Raw genomic sequence first — 19,923 nt, forward strand, 5'->3', positions numbered from 1 at the left:
AATATATTTCATTTATAACAAAATGAAAACATAAAAGCAATTTTTAAAAAGAAAATGAAATAGCAAATTTAATTCAGCATTGTATTACACAAATCAAAGGTAAACAGTAATGCTAAACCTTACTTAATTGTACGTATCATGGATCGTATTAGGCCGAGACCGTATTGACATATTAACATACTACAATTAATTATTCATGCTTATTGGATTCATCCGGGCTGAAACATTCTGATAATATTAACGTGAACGTTGTTAATCTTCACTGCTGCTGTTAATTAAAGATGTTCCATGTTTGTCTACGTTCAAACACGTCTATTAGTTTATAGATAATGGTAATCATCGCCGAGAGGCCCACGAAACCTCCGCCGAAACATTTTGTATGTAATCCTTGTTGTGAGATCGCACTCATTAATTATTAAGACGGCATCTAACCTCATTGACGCTACCGACGTAAATTATCATGTAATCGCATAAATTACGCGCCTATTTACATTTCACACTCATTTGAATAAATACGTCCCTTTTACTTTTTAAACGTTTTAACTGTATGTAAAATAAATACATGAAATAAAATCCCGGGACTTTTAAAAGTGCAGTCACCGGAGCGAAACTTTTGAGCAAATTAATTTACAATATTTGATAAAAATGAATCTTTTTATACGTTAACATCAATCTCAGAAATATCAAAGTGAACTTAAAAACTCATCATAATTAACATTCATTTAAATTTGAAATTATTCATAGCAGAAAGCGAAGTTGCCGTGGTGGTATTTAACGCCGCACCTGCCCGAGGCGTCTTAGCGTGGTCGAAATTAATGCGACGCAAAGTCGGCAAAAGTCAATTACACTTTATTAAAACCGTCTCCATTTATATCAATTTGACGCAAACTGTTACAAATACTGGTAATGTTCCGTCCTTTCATCCGAGAGCGAGGCGGGGCTACGCAAGCGCCGGGAGCGTAGCAGCGTAGTAGACAAAGCGGCGCGGGTAGCGTAGCGCGGCCAGTACGCAGCCAGCGCGCCGCGAGATCGCAGCGCGCCGCCGACGGACGCCGCCGCACGCTCGCCGGCACCGGCATACGAACCCCACTCGATTCACCTGCCGATGAATATTTAATGGAGCCGATTTCGATGGCGAATGAATGAGGAAACGTCGTTACCCCACTGACATTCATCACAACACTTTTGTTGACGTATTTGTAAATCTTGGAAAAGTTATTTCGATTAACATGTCGTTGGGGTAAACTAATCAACATGATGAGCGGACGAAGATTGGCCTCGTGTTCAGCAGTCACAGCTGTGTTGCTGGTGCTCATAATTAGTGGTTCAGTTACATCGTCAGACGGTGAGTACGAAGTTTCTCTTTAAGTAATTAACAACATAACTAATAAGTTCGTTTCACAAAATTTTGTTGCTAGTTGTTTAGTTAAAATAAATTATAAGGGATAATAGAGGTACCCAGTACAAGTGAAAAACTTTCTGTTGTTAAACAATTAGATAAATTAATTTGTGTTATTAATAAACAATTACACAAGTTTAAGTTTTCTACGGGCGTTAATTATTTTTTGAGCAGCGGGAAGTCTCACAAAGTTTGTTATTCTCTTTAGAAAAAGTTTTTGGAAACAACGCAGAACGTAGATAGCACTTTTTCCAAGTTTTAACCGGCTCGCAGTCTATAAAGTACATTACAATGAAACAGGTGGCTCTTCCTTTATTGGATCCTGAGGATTTTCACTTTATTCAGTGATTTTGCCACGATTGTTATGTTTACAAAATATTTGAAGGGAAAATTATTGAATAACAACTCTAGGAAAGTGAATATTCCATGTAATAATTATCATAATATTACCTTCATTCATACCTCAGTAATGATACTTATTTTACAATTGAATAACTCGCTTCTAACGTCTTGAAAACTTAGACTCTTTGCATTTGATATCATTTTGCATTGAATGTCGTAGAAATGTTTCTCTTGATATTATGTTTCCACGTCTGTTTCCCGGTAGTAACTTCAAAAGCAGACTGCTCATTAACGTACGTGATGTGGTGGTCCATGCGTGATATTCTGGGAAAAGATTTCTAACTTAAACGATGGTATCGGGAAATTCTGATGTTATGAATAATGTTTTGATGTCTTTTTATTGTGTATAATAACTCCTATTATAGTTCTTTATCTGATATGTTTTAAGGCAATGTTTTTGATTCACCATTGTATGTGTATACAATGGTAATACCCATTTTTCAATAGTTATTTTATACATATGAATGAACTTATTGCCATACATCGGACATAATTCTAGACTTCTTGTTATTATTGAGTTTTATGTAAAGCGAAAAAAACCCCGGTGACACTTGGTCCGACCCGAGTATCGAAGCCAGGACCTCGTATTCAGCAGTCGCACTTGCGACCACTCGACCAACTAACTTAATGGCGTTCTCAGGATATTCTGATGTCATAAATATTTACTAGATAAAGTTTAAAACAACACACAATAATATGAATTTACAAATAAAAAAATATAATGTATATAAAACTACTCCCGCGCATTTTCCTGCTCTGCTCAGCTCCTTTTATTCGTATTGTGATGTTTTATATATAACCTTTAACCTTTCTCAATAAATAAACTATCAAATACAAAGAATAATTCAAATTGGACCAATAGGTCCAAAGTTTAGCGCGTTTAAACAAACAAACTCTTTAGTTTTATATATTAGTATACAAATATAGATATGACAACAACATAAGTCAGAGCTTGCTTATAGAAAAATAATATACAGCATACTATTTAAAGAAGTAAATCGAAAATGAAATATATTGTTTGACTTAAGTTTAGAATTCATTGAATTTAAGATCGTGACGGTCAATCAAGTTACCACGAACTAGACTACCGAATGCGAGGTGTCGGATTCGATGCCTAGATTTTGCAAAATGATATTGACATCGTAAATCATGTATGACACGGGTGATGTTTTGTTGCGTATAAATTTTTAATATATAAAAAAAACTATATTATGTAGAATGTATTTTTAACGTTTAAAAATAAATAGAATAGTCAGGCGCTTTAATACGCTCACAATACAATATGTTTTTAGTTTTCATTCCCCTTGTAGATGTATTTTCAGCATGCGGTGTGCAGCAACACCCTCCCGCCCGCAATTAAATGCTCACGCAGCAGAGGTGCAACACAAAAACACACACACGATACGCCACAAAACACTCGACATAATAATTGTTTCCCTCCTCTACGGAGCATCTTCAGAAAAAAACTGAAGTACAGTTAAAAAAATCTTAATATTTTGAAAGGTATAATTCAACCGTTTTCCTTCAAATTGAAAGAGATTGCAATGCACAGCTTTCCGTCTTAAATAATAAATGTTTTGGAACTAAAATCCCAGTAAGACACTCTGCACTTAAGGAATCACTTTAATTAATTAATGCTTCAAAAGTAATATTTTAATATTTTTGATTGCTTCTTTGATTAAGTGGAAGCTAAAAGGAATGCTGTCTTCCTGGCTAATCTAAAAATAATACATTTCTTATTAAAAAAACTAGCCGTCATTTGTTGAAAGAGAAGTGAAAAATTGTTTGTCATTTACAAACACAGTTTTATTGTCATAAATCATTATGCTATGCTGCAGAATTTAACATCAGACTAAATAAAAAAAATAATTATACAGCGATGTAGCCAATTTTAAGTGGACCGCGTCTTTCAAAATGTAGGTAATGCATTTTTAAAATGATCGCAGGTTTATCAGAGAGCACTACTATCTGGTTTCTGTCAAATGTGCAGATTAATCGGTTCTTACTATACCCGCGGAAAGAGCAAGGGTGGTAAAAAAAGTTTTCTTCTCTGCCTTAACCACAAACAAGGCTTACCTACAGTCTTTATCTACTTCTTAAAATAGTTAGGTATTCTTACGCACCAAAGTCAACAGTTAATTTCACAAAGCCTTGAAAGTTAAGAATCTCCAAGGAAAGTGTTTTTAAAAGTACTCAACTTCACTGATGTCTATGATGAATAGACAAGTGCTTGTGTGCGGTGCCGACGTCCTTGTTCTGAAAGGGACATTGTTTATAGGCTATCGCGACTACAAAACGTCATAACGTCAATAGATGCTTTAGAAACTACATCGAGATAAATGCGTTGGTGCTTATGTTCCTTTTCTTAATGATTCGATACACGTCTATGAGCTTACAATAATATGTTTTTATTTAGTATTCATACTCAATTTGTAAATAAATAGCAATTATTTTTATAATAACTATCGTGAGATATACTAAATTAACTAAAAATCAATCTTTTTTCCGTGATTTTTTGTTAATTTAAAAAGCTACTGACTGAACTGTAACAATAATCTAATAGCTATCCGATTATTGATTGTTTAAATGAATGATACGCAAAATCTTGCCCATAAATATTCGTATTTCTATCAATAAAATATTTAGCAACACTTAGCTTTGACAATAACTTTCTATCAGTTATAATACGATCATAATTTCTAAAATTAAACCAATAAGACTTTAGTACCTAAATAACAACAGTAAATAATTACATACAGTTTACAAAATGACTATGTTAATACCAACAACAAACTGTCACATTTAATTAGTCGAAATCGATTTTAGTTCTGAAACAAGTACAAAAGAACATAACTTAAACAAATTGACACAATCTCTTAACGGATTAATTTAAATACCATTTCCCGTACAGCGGCGAACATAAACACTACTGAAAGCAATTAAAATATCAACAAAAGCCGAGATTTATTATTTAAAGTTATTAATACCATAAACTCATGCAGAGGCAAACAATTGACATATTTTTCCGCCATGCCTGCTCCACGTTGATATCTATAACCCCCATTATTCAGCGGATTAGCTTTTTACTGGATGAGTCGTAGAATATTCAAAAGGGAATTATTGGATTTTGCTGAATCTATACGACTGTCCCACTAAAATCGTTCTAATCTTTCATTGTTATTGTCTGCTCCTATTTTATATTTATTTGTAAACCTACAATGGATTAATCTATCAAATTTCGAAAATCAATTGCAATAACACAATAAGTAATTCAATACTGATTGTTGATCGAATGGAAACAGCGAGGGGAAAGGAAAACAACGCAACAAAACGAGATTATATTATCGGATTATTTTACTGTGTCCGCTCTTAGTAACAACACAGTCTCGATTACCGACGTCTGTACCAGCCATCGCGCTTGCAATTATCTATAGAGCCTCGGCGTTTGATTACAACCCACCATTAATATAGAAATCATCTATAGATGTTCTATCGCCGACGACGACTATAAACTGACCTACTTACTGTCGCAGTATCTAAGACGTGGGTTATGAATGTGGAAAAACTTTGTCGCATTTCATTTTAAACGAAGATGTCGAGAAATGGGTGAGGTTTTGGTAGAAGTTGCGACAGTTTGGTAGAACAGGTGCGTGGAGAACTTATTACGATGTTAGCTTCGTTGTTTACGTACCCATGTGAGGTAGTGTTGGCTTTAAAGTAACAAATGGGGAATGTGTGTGGCAGGCAAGTTGTAGCAGTCAATTGGGTGAAACAAATGATTGTGGCTCCTGTAGGCACCAGGCCACCTATCTATCAGCAGTAAGCACCACAATTACCCATTTACCTCCGCTAGGAATTCGTGCGACTGAAATATTAGATATGATTGAATACTGCCATTCCACGAATAAAGCGAAAAGGACTCGATTATACTGAACGAGGTTCCTAGCAGTATTAAGGAGAGTTTAAAGGATACCCAATATTTATTACAATGTAAGACTGCTATTTTACCGTTTGCTGTAAATTATAACTACTGTATCTGTCTATTAAAATAAAGATCGCCCAATTGTTCAATATAAAATGAAATTTAATTTTCATACACAACCCTAAACGTAAAATTAACCTTGCATATTACAGAGCATGAATCGTAAAATGTAAGGCAACTAACAAATTGTTGTACAAGTCAAGTAGGAACGATATATTATTTCACAATGAAACCTTATCCAGACTAACGACTCCCTCTTTAAATAACCGAAAATTAACGACTTGGTTATCATCGCTCCCAATTTACTCCCAGTGTAGGTGGTTAAATACGTGTTTATTAAGCCTTTATTATAACTATCTTGTATTCTATTAGATAAACGTTATGATTCATTAACATGCTTCGTGAATTCATAAATAAATATTCGTATACGCAAACAAAAATGTGCATTTTACGTTTCTTAAAAATCATAAACATGAGATATGGAAACTTAAGTAATGTATCTAAAGAAAAGTAGTTTCTTTAATTAGTAACCAGAAACCAAATTCAATTACAGAAATCAATTTCCTTAATCAATTAACTAAAAATCCTTTAAAAGGCACTATACTCACATTAAACAAAGTAGAGACTAGACAAAAGGACAAAATGAAATGTAAATCCACGTACAATAATGATTACACATTCAGAATCGACGAATAGAGTAATACAGGTTATTTCCCCAGTTATTGACCGCAATTCCAGAGTGTATTACTATCAGTCTCAAGTTGGATGAACTTTCAGTTAGAATCGCAACTTACCTTGTGTATGATTATTTGCGAGTTGCCGGCGCCATACTTCAATTTGTTACTCAACTCGGGAACGCCTTTGCTGCGAACTTGCTCCCAGCTAGAATGCCGGTTCATTGCGACGCCAATTGCCACATAAACAAGCCTCGCCCAACCCCGGCTATGCGGTCGCGATACCAAAACTTGCTTGTTTACTGTTCTCACTACATATCATAAAACATCTATTTCGGGCGAAACTTAAACACTCATCTTTGCCGAGTTAACAAGCCCCACGGAACTTTGTTGTTCATAAAATAATAATTATTAGCCCCGAAATTCACACATGTAAGGAAAAGCTGACGACTGTTACCAAGTATTGAAATATACGACTGTGTCGATTCGTTACAAACTTTTTTGTACTTTTAATGTTTGATCGTGGAATTTCTGAATAGACGTAATATTATGATAATGTAACAAAATACACATGTGAATACATTTTTCCTAAATAAACTGCAGAACGCTTATAATTATGGTTGTTAATAAATAACATACGTACTAGGAAATAATAATGTTTTAGGTTTATGATCCCGACCAATCCAAAACGGAAATTAATTTAACCGACCCTTGAGTGTTATTGTTGGGCAATTAATACGTTGATTAGGCTTTTCCCAGTTGGTGTACTGTTTCTTTTAATTGAATTTACTGTATTATGGGATATTATTAATATAATACGTTCAATTTAGAAAAACAATTAATTATACGGATAATGGCTCGTTAACCAAAATTACGCTTACGTTTCGGTTACATTTCATTGTATCTCGGTCTTCGTTATTAATATCGAATTATGAACTCGAGTTCTTTACAGTTAGTGCAGCGGATGAGCATGATTCAAAATAAATTTAAATAATACCATTGCCATTGATTTTTTCTACTTCTATTACCATGTAAGAACATGTCTTATATTTAAGAATGATTATATCCAAATTAATGCTCAAAGTATAAACAAACATTTAAACCCATTCCTTTCCATAAACAAGAGACATTTAAATAATACCTAACTGGTTAAAATACATGTATTTACCAACAATTGTAATAGCATACTTTTGTAGTACATAAATGTTGACTTAAGCTTTACAAGTGCGTACATAAGATGCAAAGCAATCTCTACAACGAGACTACGTCAGAATTTAATTGCACTTTGAATGTGACTCCCGTTACCCTTTTGTATGAAAACGAGGAATGTTGCAGAACATTTTTGAATTACCTAATTTCATTTATTCTTGAATAAATGGAAATTGTAAAAGTAATATAGAATTAAGTTATAATTTAAGGATTTTGTAAGCTATACCTATGAAATAGGAGAAAATCCTTTCATTAAAAAAAATCAGAGAAAGATGTCGATATCAAAAAGTATTCCGGTAATATTTGCTGTACAACACCAAATTTTATTAATTCTTCAAGTTCCACAAATAAACAGTGAGTGTGATAAAAACAATAAAATTCTCAAGGCCAATATTTTTACCGGGAGGCAGCGTGGGTAGGCCTCAGGGAGACCTCCACTCGCCAGCAGAAGATAATAACCTCAAATGAGATTAGATGAGATGTTAGTTCATTGTTTATGTGTAACAACGTAATTCACGATTTTCCGGTTCAACGCCCCTGTACACCTGGAAAAAGCGTATTTTTTGCTATGAAACAACCATAAATCTTTGGACATTTTCATAAAATTTTGTAATACATGTCATACCAGTCTCGTATATTGCACGCTGCTCGACAATATTCAAGAAAATTTGTCTTCAGGTGAAAACATGAAAAATTTCAAGAGAATGTGTGAATCAGTGTTTGATATATGAAATTTGAATGGTTGGATGTTCCGGGGTAGTCGGGGCGCGGGATTCTCGGAAGTTTAGTGTTGACAACTTGTTTGCAATATTACAGAAAAGTTTGTACTCACTTTATTTGTTGGACAAGTTAAACTAACGTTGTAATTTACATTTACAGAACTTCTAAATATATCATATCAAATTATAATTCAATTTCATGAGATAATAGTTTTTAAACTAGAGATTTTAATATGAATATTGGACAAGTTCCCTCAGTTAGTTCAGTTAGTTTGCATCAGGTTGTCGGTCCGGCTAGACCGTGTGTCCTCTATGGAGCGCCCTCGGTCCCTCTATCTAATGAAGCCAATTTTCCGCGCGCGCTCCACCTTGCTTTCCTTTTGAATTTTCTCGCGTATTTTCCCTGTCATCCATCTCCTTCCGCGCTTCCGCACAAGCAGATTACTTTTGATTCCAAATTCTAACACCATTGATTTAATAAACAACAAATGTCCATCTAATCGTTGCAGACGAACATTTTATTTCATAAATTCAATCTGTTCTATTATCGGTTCTTGTGGTTGTGAAATTAATATCCGCTACGATATATATTATTAGCATGGGATGGAGATAGATTTTGTACATGGAGTGCAACAATTTCACAAAATTAAAAATAATATATTTTTCATAACTCTAATGATTACAAAAAGATTGATTGGAAAAGAGTCTGAAACCAAATTGTGTGATCAATTGCCTATATCAAACATTATGTAATAACAGCTTCATATCTGATAACGAACAAACGCACGAGGCAATTAAACTATGTTTCAAAAGTCAAACACATTGGAAGTAAAAACAAGGAGTCTAAAGAAGGAAAGCGGCACCATACGCCGGGCGCGGCGGCAAACACGTCTGTCTCGATAGACGTCGCTCCACTGCCGCGAGTTTTCAACTAATTTTTATTAACTTCGCAGCGAACTTCGTCGAATGTGTTATTTTTAAAAGAAATCTTAGAGTACATAAAGCCAGTAGCTGTACGCCTCTTCGTCTCTAGGATAGAAATATTTCAAAGCAAATTTTCTCTTACTTAAAGTTTATGCTAGTTGCCTCCGAGTCAGATGCTGGATGCTACGTAACCGGCATTACGAGACTACGAACGAAATGCAGAATACTAGCTCTTATTCAGCGGCCATTGAAAATTACCCATCCGTACACCTAACTGCAGTGACACAACACGGCTTTGTAACAACAAATATTAGAATCTCAGACTACCGAGTCTGAATGCAACTACAATTTCTACCATACAATGAAACACATAATTTCGTCTACGTACGTTTTAAAATTGTTTCTGTGACATATGTGTTAGGATTATTCGTAGCATACTAATGCATTTGGTAATTCGTTTAAAATTGGAGTTCTTTAGTGTCATTAAAGAATTAACAATTAGGTTAAAGCAATGTGTGAACCACGAGGGAGTGAGTCAGCTGCCATTTAATTTCAATTGTACTATACTTTCCGCTATGCCGATAAGTGCTCATAAAATGGAATACGGAATTAAGGAGCTCAGGTTTTTATCGTTCATAGAGCTATTATTTCACTTAAACAAGATTTTTGAACAAAAAATGCTAGCTGCTAGCTTTTGTAGTCGACATTGTGTTAGGAATATGTCCGTTGAGTGCATGATAGTAGAAACTACATTTCTAAATGTCAAATACCCATGTTCACACATAATGTATTTATGTATGAATATCATGCAGTGCTACTGAGCATTAGTAACTGTCAAAAGTTGCTTCCTGCTTTTTATATATTGACTAAAGCTTTCCTCTACGTTGGTTTCTCTTGTATTCCCATGGGATAATGGAATGGAATATAACCTGTGTATGTTGTGTGCTAAAATTGTAGTTTTCTACAGTTTTGCTCCGTTGATCTAGTTCAAATCAATATAAAAACTGGTTGTATAGCAAAAAATATCTTTATTTTTCTCTCTGTATGAGAAATGAAAATAACATAAATTACTACGATTTATTAATCACCTAAAATTAAAAACAAAACAATATACTACTTCGAAAATAAGCATACGAGTAGTCGTTTCCCCAGCAAGAAACAGTTATAATTGTATAAGAGCTACATATACGTGTTTCGGCGACCCGGCACGAGTCGACACCGGTGCCTATAGTCCCATATTTCGTATGTGCGGTACGTTTAGCCATATTTCTCGACGTCTATGCCGATGCCGGCACCGGTAGCATTTCACGCGACGTTCCCCGGTTTTTCGATGTGCGGTTTCCGCGCGACAATACCATTTTATTTACGGCTGTACTGCACCGCTCTATGGAGTTCAGTCACGAAGCGAATGTAAGTAAGTGAATCCTACGCTCTCGCCCTCACCGCTCACACCGTTTCGTGTAATTCACCCTGGTCAGGCGCTTGCGTTTCCAATCTGGCGATATGACCCGGAAACCATTGCCGGCCACCGATCTGTAGTATGCACGCTTTAAAATTTTACTTGCAGTTCCCAGCTCTCAGCTTTTATAGCTATAAAACAATACGACATATTTTCCAATTTTGGTTGAATATTTTTTAAACAACAATTTTCGGGCGGTTTTATTTGTACCTACACTCGAATGGCTTTATTAAATTGGTATACATTCATACATATAAACGTAACGCAAAATGGGATCGCTTAATTGTATCTTCCATTTAATTTTAATACGTTTTTAACATGCACCATAACTGGCGAAAATTGGATGTCAAATATTACATCTTTGCATGTAGTAAAAATACCTAGCGTTATTTGGTACCCATGCATGTAGTAAAAATACCTACCGTTATTTGTTTTCCTTAATTCAGTTGAGCAATAAAATATCAGTCCAGTAATAAAAGTACTACCTCAGAGCTTTTGAAACAACCTTTATACGAATAAACAAAGTAACTTTCCGACACGACTCACAAACTACATAGGAACGGTAACGATACTATTAATTTTAATTGTTTCATAAATAAAAATTGCCGTCACAGAGAATCCGATTCATTTATGGATGACCGCATAAATCATCGAATTTCCGCACCCGTTATGAAATGGACCGAAGAAGTATCCGCTATCCATTTTATTTGTATCTCGTTTATTTACTGGCAATCACTCAATTAATGATCAAATTAAAATATGGTGTGCATTACGTAATTCTTTATGTAAGCTTCATGTTGTTTATTTAAGTAACAAGATTATAAAATATATAATAACGATTATAAGTGTGAAAGTGTGTACACATTCACGCAAGTTAGCACTTATGTCGCAAATTAAACTTTAATTTCTTAGTCCATAGAAGATGTAAACTACATTATTTTATTTCATAGGATTTTATAATTTATCAAAATCAATGTTTTTTTTTTTGTTACACAACAATCAACATGCAAGATAATTTAATTAAAAATAAATAACATCTTATAGAGATTAAAAAGTATATATTACTACGAAGAGAAAACACAACTTTAGTAATACAAAAGTTTTATGATTAACAAAACAATCATAGAAATATAGTACACGCGAAATGTGCAACTCACAATAATTCATAGCGTCGCCCGCGCCGTCGTAACGACCGGCGTGTTTTTCAAACATATGAACTCAATATAAGTTTATTGCTGACTTCCAGCGACGAAGGAAAACATCGCGAGAAAAACTGCAGGTTTGTAAAACTGCACACTATGTAGAGAAATATGTACTTCACCGGAGTTATATTAGCTTCTGCGAAATTTTGTTATAAATTGTATCTCTGTAGCCGTGAGCTCGTTAGTATAATAAGGCCTATAGAACTATGACGAGACCCTTAGTTCTGCCTCCAGATTCGTATTATAATATATTTCTCAACATACGTTTTTAGTATTTACTTAAGACACGTAACTTACTGAAATATTTTCCCGTGCATATAAAATTGACAAATGAATAACTACGAGCGTTGTTTTGTATTTATTCAAATCTTGTATTTACTATTAAATCGATTGGAAACTAAATAATAATAACTAAAAAACCAACAAACAGTTACGTGAGTAAGCCGATAAAATAATAATTAACAAAAACGAAGTAACACTAAGCACATCAATCACATTTAAAAACATTAAGCTAATAAAAAGAAAGCTAGATAAATTGACAAAGTTCATGGAAACAAATAACCTACATCTACGAATAGGCGTACCGTTTTATATGTAGAATTTTAGGCGCAATATTTATGCATATGTAGAATGTCGGCAGGCGACACGAGGTGGCACTGCCGAGCACGCCACGCGTCGTCACGCCGCCGCGCCGCGTCGCCGCCGCCACGCTCGCCTGTCGCACGCGCTGATTTATAACGGCAATATAACGCCAACCTGTCCTCCAGATATTTTTATAACCTTCATACTAACTTCGTATACTTTTGCGACATTTACGCTTTGATTTCGTCCCTCAGATGTAAAACAATAGCTGATATTGTTTTGTTTGTTGTTTTTACAGTTAGTACATTTTTTCACGTTATATCGAGCAATTAACATTGAAACTTTTGATTTTGTTACAATATTCATTTTCACAAAAGAGCTTACAGATTGTTTTTTGTATAAACTTATTACTCAAACTTAAAACAACAAACTGCTAGAATTGTCTTTGGGTATTTATGTTCTATCCTCGTGGATAAATACTTCAATTTAACACTGTCAAGTTGAGTCAAACTTTAAGAAAAAATAAACAAACAATATTTCTGAGGCAAAATCATACGTCGCACACATTTTGTATGTGCTACGAGAGTTCGTAGCGTTCGTAGCACTCATACTACTTATACGCTACGAAATTTCGTAGCACAACTAGTATGCTTTATAATATGTTAAGAAAATTAATTACGGTAATACTTGATACTTTTCTTTTCATTTACATAATGAGTGTTATATCGGATTTGATGGATGCGTTATGCATCGAACTGATACTTGCAGCTTTTATAGCCCGTCACGTTCTTATCATACTTTTATTCTCGTTATAAGTTAGAGATGGTAATTTTTAATAACTAAAATGAGTATTTAGTTTCATAGAACCAAACTCCAGATTACTATTAAGAAACTTTATAATTTAAGACAGACTTTTAATTTGGCTGATTTCTTTAAAGATACAGATATATTGCGACATACAAATTATTCTCCTCTAAAATATACAGATGATATCATTATCAGACGTTGGAATTTATTTAACTAAGGGTATTTTCAAGCAGAGCAATTGTCGCAATTGCACCAAAATTAAGTATGCGCAATGCTACAACGCCAAAATGTTAATACGTTGGGCTCGGAATGCAATGCAAATGTAAAGTACACAAAGAAACTGATCAACGCTATCACATTTTATTTTCCAAATAAAAATATTCCGCCTCATTGATTAAGTGATATTTAAAGTGCATTATGTACACAATAAACATTACCTTAAAAATATTATGTTACAGGTAATCATAGAACTAGTCTGTCATAATTATCCATAGCCAACAATTAGCTATTCCATGAAATGTCTTAGATCTGTAATATAATACCTAGACAAAACAAGAGAACCTAACATGACACTATAGTGAAATTATTGTATTATTCATGTCATTATGGACATTCATACGGCCTTCTATCGACCACTGAAGTCCTTGAACGGATGACATGGTACGAGTACAAAAGACCATGACATGGTAGAAAAGATGTCCTAAGAATACTAGCACTAGGAATGTATAGACATTAGACATAATATAGTACCATGAATTCAATTACTTGTTATGTTTGCCGGCATGCACACGTAACTTACTCTAACGAGGAACTCGACTAGTTTCAAGCTACACCAGGGGCTCACATTCATGAGCAGCTTTCACGACCCACGACGCAGCGAATGATAACAACTGTCTAGTACATCTTACGGAAGTTATATTACAAATCAGATTTTTATTCTTTGAAAGTGTAGAGAGGTATTAAAGGATAATAAAGAAAACAAAAGATTACTTCATAACAGAATCGCTGGGGAAGCTTCGATCATTAGTACTAGTTTATTAATGATCGATTGGTTAACCTTTTCCTAAACACCATACTATACTCAAGACCATCATTCAGATATATAATTTTCGACAAGTAAAAGAAAATATAGTAAAAAAATCCCAAACCACAAACAATGGAGGAATGTATAGGAGGAAGAACAAATAAATATTCTATACGTCTCTTATACTTTTCATATCACATTAGATATCGCATAAAATCGCCAGTGTATTCCGTATGTTCGTGTCGTCTTGTCGAGACCGAGACTACAAGATTGGGAATAGAGAGTGCACCTGTGTTTGTGTCTGATTTTATTGTAACTTTCGTGAGACATACTAAATTAATTATTATGTTATCGGCTTACTCACGTACTATTTTGACGAGGAACTCGACTAGTTTCAAGCCAGGCGATTCGAGGATCGCGCCCATCGCGCCCTCTGTCTGGAATCGCGCGCACTATCTGGCGCGCGCGACGATGTTGGCTCGTTAGACTCGTTCGCCGGCGGCTGCGCAGGTGTTAGATTCGATTCTCGGGTCGGCGCAAAAACGGTGCTACATACCGCGCTCACTGTGTCACACTCCAGACCCGCAACATTGTAGGTTGACGCAGATTGTAGACTCGGCTTCCAGGCAGGTGGTAATGCCCAGCCACCGTCTCTGTTGAAGTTGGGACGGCGACTTATTTCGATGGCCTCACGTACTTTCCGCGGTACAAAGTATTTCTCACCTCGCTAGTACGGAGACCTTGTCGAAGCGAAGGAAATGAGCCGTGCCCGCGCTACAAGCATGCTCGGCTACTGCCGATGAATGGGTGTCCCTGTTCTTCACACTGCGTATGTGTTCTTTGAGTCTGGTTGTGATGTTGCGGCGAGTTTATGTATGTATTACTAACAGAGCAAGTACGGAACAAGTCGCATTAGGTGCACTTAACAACGATGTAACGAAGTGCTACAAACTCAGCCTGTGAAGCGATTACGCTTAAGCATCTGTACTAATTGGCATCACACGTGTTAATGTTAACAATTAAACTTTAATGTAACAACATACGCGACACAATTACATACGACGCCACTACTACATACATAACACACACAATTTTGAGAACAAAGAAAAATGCGGACTCTCAATCTTATTTTTTGTCAAGTACTAAGATTAACGATGTAACCAAAATTAAACTCAATCCGCGCAATAAATGATCCACTCCCGCGATTCCAATGAACTCGTACACCACAAATTCGCGTCTTATACTAGATAGTGTCATGATCTATCTGCAAACTTCAAATTAGTTAACTAACCGAAATTTGCATTAGTTGTTTGTTCATTCAGTTTACACAATAGGACCCGAGGAACTGAAATTAGGCGCGGTTGATAATAATAAACAGGCAGAATCGAATCTCCGGTTAAATTGGCTTTATCAAGCTCTTATTGCGAAGGGCTGTGTCGCTTGGAACACCTGACCGCTAATTGTGTTACATGTTTATACGTACACGACTTCGACGCGCTCTATATCCCGGACAGGCTCATTCGACCGGCCCGACAATGTACGCACCCATTTACAAACGCCGTATCTACGCCAATGTAATTGTACAATAGATCGGTTCCTCACATAATGCGTATCGTATAGCCGACATGTTCAAGTGAATCTTGTTGCATTTTGCATAAAATCGATACTCATGAATACCCACAGCCACAGCGAAGCCGCCGTGAGACTCGGCTACTCGAATTTGCTACAATCGGTTTTATTTTTAGGTGAACGCCATTTCCCATGTCCGAAATGTGTGATACAGTTTGTACCTACTTAATATGATGTAGATTCAAAAGAAGTGGTTATTGTAAAACTACACTAAAATATAAAAACATAACATAGTGCAAAGGTCCTATTAATTTGTTCAAAAGCTTTATCGTTGACATAAAAAGTTATGGCAAAACAAAATGACCTACTTAAATCCTTCATTATTGAGTAATTAATGGCGTAGATAAAATAGTTTCCAATTGCACTGCAGTACCTAAATAATAAAAACAAACAAAAAGATTAATAGCGGAATGAGTCTTTGACGCGTATTTCAATTAGAGGAAAGTCAATTTAGGGTGAAAGAGGTAAGTAAAGCGAGCGGCAGCGATGGCGAGCGGCCCGGACATCGGCGGGCGGCGGGTGGGCAGGGAATCTAATTTGCCGGGGAGCCCAACACGGACTTTTGTCACAGCGTACTGTGCCAATTAGGTAAATACGCGAGCAGTGGACGAGGCGGCCCGACTGCCGAGTGGGAGGCGCGACCCGTCACGTGCATCCGTAAACACTTACGGTCTGATGAGCGGCCCGCCCGTAATCATATTTCAAGTGGCCGAGTAATCTCGTTGTCTCATCAACACCGACTACATTATTAACACGTTACACTGTATTAGAGCTTATTAAAGTAATTAAACCCTTTACAGTAGGATTTAACCGTCTTTGGGGTCTCGTTAAGTTATGGAGGTTACCTATTACGAACGATTTGTAATCACGTGACGATATTAGTTTAAACTAAAACGATGATGATACTGTCAGGCTTAGTGAATGTAGTTACCGACTGAAAGTAATATTTATTTACTAGAATCCATAGTTTTCAATTAAGCGAATGAAATTACGTAGGGGTAATAAGACTGTAGGCAACATTGCGGTTGTTAGTAGTCTGTTCCAGTCTAAAGGTCAACTTTATTCGATTCCAACTAGGTATACGTGTACGTATACAGGCTTAGTGAAACAGAAACTGTTATTTTGGAACAAAGCTAATATATACTTTCAGTACATATTAATTACATAACATGTAACATAGCCAAACATTATTCCGTAGAAAACAAAACGTAAATAAAAAATCAAAGCAAGTCGAATTCATTATTCATAGCAGCATCAATTCAAAATTGAAAGGAATCCTACAAAACCATTCTCAAAGGTCACGTATCGTAGAATACAACGACACAGCAAACGTTTTGTCGCTTCCCCGACATTGTAACACATTTTTCGACAATGTGACGTTAGAGAGTTGACCGGCCAACATCGTACACTATTACGTAGCATGGAAGCCGTGCCCAAGTTGAACAAAAGACTTGGCACAATCATTTTTCTATTAAAAAGGGCTTGATCCCAGCTAAGAGCACATTTCACGGGCCATCTATCTTGCGGGATATTAGAAACAACATTTTCCGATTGTTTATACGTGCTCGGTAAGCTCTTCTTTCATTAGAGACGACGACGTCGCGCGTCGCTTGCACAGCGGCCCGCACCGCTCCGCCGCTAAGATTGATGGCCGCTGGATGGATTTGTTCTATTCGCGTACTCACTCATCAATCATTCGCGGATATTTTTCCGTGTCTCAGGTTGTTTAGCCTAAATAGATTGTTGCAGCATTGAAGCATCGCTCATATCGATCGCTTTAGTATTGACGGCTACATACGTAAGTCTTCTCACTCCCAAAGTGGCGGACATTATTCAACTTTATCGACATGTTTTATTCATATTTTAGGAGCCGATTTCGAAACTGTAAAAACAAAATCTTTTTGCTGAGATTCGGTTTATCAACACGAAGTCAACTAGAAAGTTGTTTTACCGTTATGATAATAATTCAAAGTTTCTTACTTTCGTGTAATACTCTATTTCAATTATAAGTTTGGGGTTGGAAATTAAAGTTTGTGTTGACAATAAATTAGTATCCTGGCTAATATAATCAGAGAGCGGCGTAATTCAGAAGCAATGGCTGGTCATATTATAAGGGTGTAACCACAGGCCGCAATGCGACCAGCTCCAACCGCCATTTGGTACACACTTCGCAGATAACCAAATAGGCTACTTGTGGTTTACAAGCCGGCGCGCACACGGCACCTACGCTATAGCGGCCATGTAAATAAAGCTTCAAATTACCTACAAGTTCTACCAACTCGACAACATTGACTATTTAGTTTATGAGCCAGGATTACATCGAAGTTTCTTGAGGCATCTTAAGGTATTTCGAAACACTTGAGAGTTGCACGTAAAATAACTATCAGAATACGTGATAGTACTTCTTACTAAACAATATTGTAACAAACGTCACCTTTCTAAGAACATAAAAGCGTCGTATATTTTTCTCTACAAACCTAACCTTTTAAATCGGCTCAATATTGGTGAAAAGCCAACGTTAGCAAATAGTGACGAATCAAAGGGTCCGTGTCAAATATTACTCAATATAACTAAAGTATGTACTTTGATGGATTGCTCTTGTACGTAGCCCTCGTACTTACATGTGCCTAAGCCCATTGTATGTATTCATGGCCGACCCAACATTATTCTCTGTCGTGATTGATTAATTTAAGTGTACAGTTCTCAGTGTGACTACCTGCGGACGTAACCGCGCAGTCAAAAGTCACCGGCACATTCGTGTTCACTTCTAATTAATAACGACCAATTAGTTTTACTAATTCTTGTACTTACTTCACATTTTTTACTTGGCCTTCGTCCTGACTTGTTGTGTTTACTATTTTTGTTAAACACTTAACTAATAATGAATAAAAATTTACAAATTTGTCTATTATCTGTTAGGCCATTCTCTTGTATTAGATTTCAAATAATTATGTAAGAAAAAATAAGAGAACACGTAGAACCTACACACACACCCACATCACGAGTCATAAATGCACCAATAGAAACGGTTATAAAATAAAATACATACAAATACACGACAACTAGGACACGGCATTGCAAACAGATCTGTTTATCTGCTGTGTTTGTTTCAGAATCATTGTTTCCTCGTTTCGTGGAGCCGGTCACGAACGTGACGGTGACGGTGGGACGAGACGCGCTCCTCGCCTGCGTCGTCGAAGACTTACGAGGTTACAAGGTGACTATACATTCCATTCCCTACTAAATTTCTCCCCTTTTTAGTGGAAAAATACCAAGAAAAGCACTCGTTTTGTAACTTTATAAAGTTAATTAAACAAAGGCTTCATGAATAGGGGTCGCTATTTTAGTTGCCATTTTCAAGGGTTTGTTTCGCAATTTGTTTTCTTTGTAATTTTTGCGTGTAAACAGTCAACGCGTGGTGGCCTCGTTATTTTTAGTGCTTCGCAATGAGCGAATGTTGTGTAAGTGTTTTATTTTAAACAACCATTATTCCAAAGTTTAATTCTGGAATTCGCTTTATCTTGGTTTCGATTCTTTTCTTATATCAAGTCTAGAGGAATGCGGGTGTGTATTTATAACCATTCACTCGCTCGCTACTTTAAAGTTGATTGTTACCTCTCCCAAAGTTTTCGTTGAAAACATATAAATACACAATATGACGGAAAAATGCAGTACTATATGTAAGTACGTGATTATATTCAATAGAGACGTACGTATTGAGTACGTATATTACAGGTATAACAACAAAATATAATAGTAAAGAGGAAAAATAAATCATTTCAAACCGAAAGCTAGGCCAATACTGGCCAATATCGTTACTCAAATTGATCCTGTCAAGCTACCTCGCTCTAACACACATCAATTCTCCCTTCCTTGTTATTCACGTTGTTGCCAAGATACGTATATTATAA

General features: G+C 35.9%; 1 protein-coding gene across 1 annotated transcript in view; it reads left to right on the forward strand.

Moving 5' to 3' along the window:
• Positions 1-992: 992 nt before the first annotated feature.
• LOC118269988 (roundabout homolog 1) overlaps positions 993-19,923 on the forward strand; it is a 32,751-nt gene continuing 13,820 nt past the window's right edge. The window contains exons 1-2 of the mRNA XM_050707150.1: positions 993-1,345; positions 19,126-19,229. Of these exons, the coding sequence (XP_050563107.1) occupies positions 1,255-1,345; positions 19,126-19,229 (195 nt within the window). The 5' untranslated portion in view covers positions 993-1,254. The remainder of the gene's footprint in view (positions 1,346-19,125; positions 19,230-19,923) is intronic.

The sequence above is a fragment of the Spodoptera frugiperda genome, chromosome 30 (assembly GCF_023101765.2).
Source record: "Spodoptera frugiperda isolate SF20-4 chromosome 30, AGI-APGP_CSIRO_Sfru_2.0, whole genome shotgun sequence".
In the NCBI taxonomy this organism is placed as follows: Eukaryota; Metazoa; Arthropoda; class Insecta; order Lepidoptera; family Noctuidae; genus Spodoptera; species Spodoptera frugiperda.